At 34.0% G+C, this 7890-nt stretch overlaps 1 protein-coding gene across 1 annotated transcript in view; it reads right to left on the bottom strand.

Annotated features, from left to right (window-relative positions):
* LOC106869709 (uncharacterized) overlaps window positions 1-7890 on the bottom strand; it is a 69057-nt gene that overhangs the window by 12831 nt on the left and 48336 nt on the right. The window contains exons 4-6 of the mRNA XM_052969849.1: window positions 7127-7216; window positions 5376-5558; window positions 328-2460 (exon numbers count right to left, since the gene is read on the bottom strand). Coding sequence (XP_052825809.1) covers window positions 328-2460; window positions 5376-5558; window positions 7127-7216 — 2406 coding nt within the window. The remainder of the gene's footprint in view (window positions 1-327; window positions 2461-5375; window positions 5559-7126; window positions 7217-7890) is intronic.

Genomic DNA, 7890 nt, shown 5'->3' with positions numbered 1-7890 from the left:
TGAATAATTCACCCCTGGAAACGAGTGTTTTTTTCATCCTTTAACAAACCTTATTCAAGGACATTTTTGAGTTGGATGGGCTACTCGACATGAAGAAAATTCTAACTGGGCTCCACTTGCAATGTCATGCACTGTTTATCTTGATATGAGATCACCATATCGCACACATGTGGTTGTGATGCACATGTCTGGTGTACCCTTATCAGACAGGTAGTCAAGAAGGGTATATTAGACTTTGTATATTTGTACCCCGGTGTCACTTTGACGCTGTGCACTCATCTCTCACTCAATAATAATCTAAGCAATAATAACAGTAACAACACTTACCAGATACATTCAAATACAGCTTTTGTAGAGCTGGCCACATTGGTAGAACATCCCTCAAAATATCACCTATATGGGGATTAGGTTCACCAATAAGCCTCAGTGATTTCAAACCCTTTGATGACAGAGAATGTGTCTTTTTAGACAAACCTAAGCAAAGGTCCCACAACGAATTGTCAGATTTGGTGCTACCTGGTGTTGATACTGGAGAAGAATGCTGACAATTTGCAGGAGACAACCACTGTGAATCTGACAATGAAGAGTCCGTTTTGGAATTTGTTGTTTCTTCCTCTGAAATGCCCTCATCCAAATCAGCATAGATGTCAAAAGACATTCGGCGTGATTCCAGCTGTTTTGATGTCAAAGGAGAGTAACTATCAACAGCTGAATTTGTCCGTGATTTTATATCTTCACTAGGGTACATTCTTTTCTTTTCTCTGGGAGTGGGAGGAGACTTAAAACAGGATTTGTTCGATATTCCATTTTCATCTTTTATTTTACCTATAAAAGTGTCAAAGCCATTTTGATCAGAAGATGTATCAGTCTCTGTTGAAATGTTACTTGAGCTCATAGAAGCTGAACTCTCTGTATTAGGCACTTCACTTTCAGTACTGGAACCTATATCAGATGTTTTAGAGGCTTTGTCACTTTGAGACAGATCATCAGCATTTTGGTAACACTTCACAACAGAAATGTTCTCCTCCTCACACAGAGACCTTGAACCTGACAGATTATCATCCCATGAATTGCTAAATGGCGATATAGAATCTTTCCCAGTCGAAGAGCAGAAACCAAATTCTTTTCCTAATGGTTTACAGTAACGATATCGATCTGCAGGTCGAAGCTTTTTCACTTCTGCAAGTTCTTCATAAGAATTTGAGAGAAGTGCAGTTAATACTGAATAAGATGTCTTCCGTTTTGTTTCAAACTTTATGGAATGTGGGCAAGAAGTCATGGATTGAAAACAGTTGTTCATTCTATAGGAGCAAAGCTTGCAAAGCTTATCTGTGGAAATCGAATGTTCTTTAAAATTGCAGCAATTCATCATAAATGGATTCGAAGACATATTCAGACAGTTCATGTTTTTCGAATGAGTGGTGATAACATGATTTTTGGAATCAAACCGACTGAATGTACTCTTCAAGCATTTACGAGACTTAGGGCTCGCATCAATATTTGAATGACAATGAGATTCACTGGAAGAGGAGTTTTGTGAATTAAGATTTTGATGCCAAAGCATCGAAGTAAGCAGTGAGTTTTCTTCAGAAGATGTTAAGAGAGAATCTTTGTTCTTTCCTTCTTTGTCTCTGAACTTCTGACAGCAACCAAGATTACGCACTGCTGGGCTATTTAACTCTTTTTCACGTCGCAGCTTCTGATCTAAAACTTTCTGCATCTTACCAACATCAGAAATACTATCTTCACAATTCATAGAGTGACCATTCTTATCAACAGCACCAATACTATCAAACAAAGAATTTGAATTATTAAATACTTTTTGACAATTATTAAGATTATCACCCGAGTCATTATTATTATTTTTATCATTATTATTGTTATAAAAATATATATTTTCTGAGTGAAGTTTCAGTTTTTTGGCTATAGAAGAATCAAAATTATAAACACTTTTACACTTGAGAGAGTTTACAATCTTTTCAGAATGTTCATCAAACGCATCCTTGGAACAATCAGATATATCACAGTCAAAGCTAGAATCCAGAACGTTGTCAGATTCAGAATCATGAATGCCAGCACAAATTTTCATTAAACGTTCAAAGAAACCTACAAAGCCATCATTACGTTTTGAAAAAGTTAAGGAAAATTCCTGCAATTTGCCATGTTTTAGAAAAGTTTCTATGATATTCCAACAACAGTTTGACTCCGTAATGGCAGGATGGCACTGAACACGTAACAAGACAACTGAATTTAACAACAGATGAACCAGTTCTAAATGGCATTCTAAAAATACAGACAGAGTTGAGTTCAAGGTCAAGGAGGTGACGTATGGTGCAAGAGCTAACACTCGTGTTGCCATTGTATCAGTCTTCATGCTCGCCTGGACATGTTTTGGAAGGTAACAGGTGACTTTGGGGTCATATTCATATACAGAACACCACATGAAGTCATGACTCAAAACTGAAACAGAAATAAAAGAGGTAATATTAAAAAAGATGAAAGTAAGTGGATTCAAGATAGAGTTTTGTTTAGTTAAAATTTTAAACCATTTCAAAACTACAGTAGCCAGTAGAGCAAATTTATCATGGGTTTGGAACATTACTCAAGTTTATCATAATGTTTCCTCAGCTTTGGCTGCAAAAACACAACAATGTTGAAACAAAGGGTGCCCCAAAGTCCCCTTGTGCTAATAAATCAAGTGTTCTATGGACACACATTCATCTGAAAGGAGACATTCTTCTCCAAAGGTGAAATACAACAATAATTAGCATATTACTGCTCAAATTCGTCAGACCACATGAATAAATATATATATATGTCATCGTTCAAATCTTTATGTCATCATTCCTATACTTGCTGTTCATTGTGCACATGACAATTTATTAAATTTGGGGGAGGGGAGTTAAATAAAACAATAAGAAAAAGAAATACAGAAAAAAATATATGGTGTACTTAACCAAATTCTAAATCTTACTATAATGGGTGTTACGTCCGACTGTCTGTTCCCCCTTCACAACCAGACAGCAGGATCAATGGTTACGATATTTTTTGGGATTACAAAGACAGTCATCAGAAGGGTCTTTAGCATTAAAAAATCAGAAAGTATGATTTTATTTCATGGATATCGATTTTTGAATTGATAAACCACCTTTGCATTTTTATTAAAAATTCACCAACTACAAGTAACTCTGGATTTTCATTGTATAGTTTGTGTCCCCATCATAGATACAAAGGGTGTCACAAAGACAGTTAATAGCGAAAATAAAATGAAGAAATTGTATGCGATTATTTAGTGGTTATTGAAGTGTGTCAGTCTCGAGCAGGATTCAAAACAGCTAATCGAAGCAGCTGTTGTTTACATCTCAGCTTTGTCAATCAAAATAACCTATGGTACCAGAACATCAGACATTATTCGCATAGAACAGTGAGAGGTAAGTCTTAGTTAGATTTTTTGGCAACCCTAAAGATTCTGCTCACACATCACAGCAAACAAGGCACAGGGCCAGACTTTAGATCGTGTAGGTGTACTTTTACCTACTCCGATGTTTACACACGGCCAGTTATACGTCGCTATGAGTAGAACAATGCAATCCAGTAATTTGAAAATTAGTGTCGACCAAACAGAAAATATCGTCTACAAAGCAGTTTTGTAATCATATTGATATTATCAAAAGGAATATGATTCATAATTTAAACAAGGAAATTTGTGAACTTTGAATGTATAAGAGTATAAACAAGCACAAAATAGTGTAAACAACTAAAATAAAAGTATATCTAAATAACATTTTCTTCTTAATACTTTTTATGCAGTGGTTGAAGGAAGCTCTGGTTTTCATTAGGAGTGGTCCACATAACCATTCATGATACAGAGGCTGGGAGCCTATTTCAGTTCAGGAGTGAATCGTCATCACACGTCACTTAGTCGCAAATACATGTCATATAGCTGCAATAGAATGCTGAATCACGAACAATAATGTGATTTCTCTAAGATAATCTATCCAAGTAATCTATCAAGTCCATTTACACATTTCTCAATACATACAGCTGTTATGATTTCCCTCCCTCATTTTTTGCCTCCATTGTAAATGAGTTGATTTGCTAGTACTTCTAAAGGATCAAAACTTGAAATAATTAAAGCACTATTTTAACTAATAAAGACATCTTGTGTTATTTCAGTATTTTATAGGAAAAAATGGATTTAATTACAATTTGAGAAGGAAAAGACAACAACAGTAACCACAATATAACCTAAATTACAAGAATGACAAATGCAGAGTTTCATTCATACTTTAAACTATGGAACTTCTTTAGATATAAAAGAAAAACAGTCTCAAAACTTGTTTAAGCAAGCCTGAACCATTAGTAATGCTTTGGAAATGGCAGTAAATATACCAGGATGTAAAGAAGTGTCTGATGATACTGAACGTTCTCTGCAGTTCAGAAAAATTTCTTCCCTAAACAACAGCTGGTTGCCAATTATGGCTTCTGTTTCCAGTGTTATCTATTACAGAAATTTCTGGTTACTTACCAAACATTTTGCAATACAATAGGCCAGGATACTCTCAGCTGTAAACTACTTGAAGTTGATAAGCAACCAAGAGTTTGAATTTACTGGATTCAAAAGTAAATTCCACTTAGTTTCTAATTTTGTCACAATTGGATCATAAATGTCTAAATATCCCTAATTGTGACTCATAATTTTCCAGACTGCTACCTTCATTTTTCAGAAAAGTATACATATAAAGTATTTGTCAAGGTAACATTTACACCCAACCAATCACCTTCAGGTATCATACTACAAACACCTTCAGGAATAACACACCTAATGATCTAAAAATTAGGTTAATATTTTGAAACATTATAATCAGATATCTACAATATATTTCAAGTAATTAGGGCTCTTGGACAGTTTTGCAAATCTTAGGGCAGAGTTAGGTAAAGTAAACAGACATAACAGCATATGTTAACATCATGAATTTGATATACACACAAATAGGTATCATCTCATAAGTTTCAGAAAATAGTTAACCCTTCAGCATTTAAACCAGTTATATCCAGCCCAAATATTCTACCTGCTTTATATTCAAACTGGCCAAATCTAGCCTTTCACATGTATCTTCCATAGTCATTCTAAAATACACAATCACATGAACAAAATCTTGAAGCTACGAGATAATGCATGATTAATTGAAAACAACGCGAATAAATTAAGCATTACATTTGCCAAAGTAATCTAAATACTAAAGGGTTAAACAATAGGCTAAAGAATAAAATGCAAAATAGATAGGATAACATATACTCTTCTACACTAGTGGAGAGTGGAAGAGTACAGAATGAAAAATGAAAGTAGGACATAGAAAGGAGAAGCGACTTACCTCTTTCAAGACATAAATGTTTCATACGACAATACTCCTCGAGAAATTTCATAAAGTGCCTATCAATGTAGAGTTGCTTGTGAGTAAGGTTATGTCGATCCAAGAGATCTAAAGCACTGCGACTGTATTTCCAAGGCCAACGCCTATTATAATGAGCTTGCCAGCATTCATCAACATTAACACCTGAAACAAGATAAATATTCAACAACCAATGTAAGTAATAACACTGTTTAATAACTATGAGGTTAGAATGGATGTTAGCCACTAACCACATGGTAATGGAACTTAACATGTTACAATTACCAATGCATGGGTCTTTAAAGTACATAACCTTACATTGTTCTAAACCTGACAGAACTGCCAATAACGATTAATTGAAAACCAAAATAATTTCAAACGTCACTCAGTACTCTCTAAAAACCACAACAATGAAAAGAGGTCAGAAGAGCAACTTTAAAAAAGGAAGCCAGAGGGATGGGGAATCCTAGGAAAAGTCATCCATTTCAATGGATAAAAAAAAAAAAAAAAAAAAAAAAAAAAAAATAGAAAAGGTTCTAAGGGAAATAACTGCGTATAACAGTACTGCTTAAAACGACCGTATTATAAGGAAGTTGAGTGAAGAAATTCATTCCCTATATTTCCCTCATCTCCATTATGTTAAAAAAAATACAGGTTAACGGTATGTAAATAGCCGATCTCGTTTATAGACCCTGTCAAATACTTCAGGAATGAAATTATTCCTTCCAAACTGCTACTTAGCACACCTAAATGAAAGTAATGACATTCAGGCTATTTTTCACAACAGACTACGCAAATCCTAACACACAACTACAACAAATATACTAACCCTTATGACAATGCACATCATTGGAATAGCTGACATTTACTTATAGACACAAAAGTGCCAACATGCCTAGGACTGGCTGATCAAACTATGCATGTGTACTATTACTAATCATTGCAACAAGAATGATGTAAAGAAAGAAGAAAACTATGACAAAGCATGTTTAAGGTTGAATCATGTACTGCCAGAATGACAATCAGCTGAAATATCCCTAAATAAATGCTCTACCAATGTATTGGCAAGATTCCTCCAACATATCACCATGTTGTATCCATGAAACTAAGCTCGTATTACAAGCTAATAAAAAAACGAAAAGTACAAGATGTTAACATTGGTAAGTGAGAAAGACAAAAGCATCTTCGAACATTACTATAAACCAAATGTCATATCTACAAACAATAATCACAGAAGAGAATGGTGTGTGTGTGTGTGTGTGTGTGTGTGGAGGAATATTCAAGTGAAATAAAATTTGTTTGATTCTTCAGATTCTGTTTCCTCTACCGTTTGCAAAGGACCGACAAAAGGTCATGTGTACTACTGCTCTGGTTAAACAATAAAATAAAATGTAAATATAGATACCGAAGTCTACACAAAATATTTCTGTAATACGTGGCTTTTTCTAAATATTTTATATCCAATTTACTCAATTAATATATAAAGGTACTTGGTGACCTCACCAGTGCTGGTACCATGAGAAAAAAAACCATCCAGTACACACTGTAAAGTAGCTGGCTTTAGGAAGGGCATCTAGCTGTAGAAAGCATGCTTATGTAGATGTCTTGTCTGTTCATGACGAACCATTCAACCCATGCTGGTTTGGTAAAAGGGATGTTAAATGATGATGATGGAAAGAATTATTCTTTGATTAATCAAAGATTAATAGGGCTATTTCTACTTTTTTTTTTACCTTTCTTTAATAGGAATTCTTCACCAAGCTTAATTAAAGTCCAAGGACACATGTACGCTGAAATTTCTTTCCATAAACGAGGTGGGATATCTGGAAGAAAAAGAAAAAAGGCAAATAAAATATATATTGCAAGAATTCCTTTAAAATAGGTATGGATGTTTGCTGTAATGTTGTATTCCTAAAAAAGTTTCTGTTTGTCTTAATGTCATTGATAACTATAAACTAGGAATAGATTATGTTGAGCAGTTAGTAGTAGAAAGAGCATCTAGCTTTAAAACAGTCCCATCTATGATAGTTGTAAACAGATATAAAATAGCAATAAATGTCTAAGACTACATATAACATTACTTGAAGTGCTACAACTCATGTCAAATAGAAAATGTATGCAATTAAATGGAAGACTAAGGAAGCAGCTGGTAATAAAAAAAATGAAATAGTTGAAACTAATATACAGGGTGGCCCAAAAGTAGGTTTAGTTATTCAACTATCTCTTTTATATTCATATATTAACAGTTTAGATCTTAATTATAAAAAATATGAAACCATTATTCTATGCTAATTTAGTTAATTTTGTCAAGCTCCCTTTTCAGTTAGTACGATAGAAATTTGAATGTAATAAAATGTTTTAAAAGAAATTTAAAGTGCCTATGTGATAACTGTAAACCTACTTTTGGGCCCCTCTGTATATTATTCAAAGTCAACAATACTTAAATTTTTTTTACAAGTCAATTGTTATGCTAATTGTAGATATACATGGGTTAGAT

Source organism: Octopus bimaculoides, chromosome 8 (genome assembly GCF_001194135.2).
Source record: "Octopus bimaculoides isolate UCB-OBI-ISO-001 chromosome 8, ASM119413v2, whole genome shotgun sequence".
NCBI lineage: Eukaryota > Metazoa > Mollusca > Cephalopoda > Octopoda > Octopodidae > Octopus > Octopus bimaculoides.
Note: the sequence above shows the minus strand (reverse complement) of the source record. Positions and strands in the feature narration are given on the sequence as shown.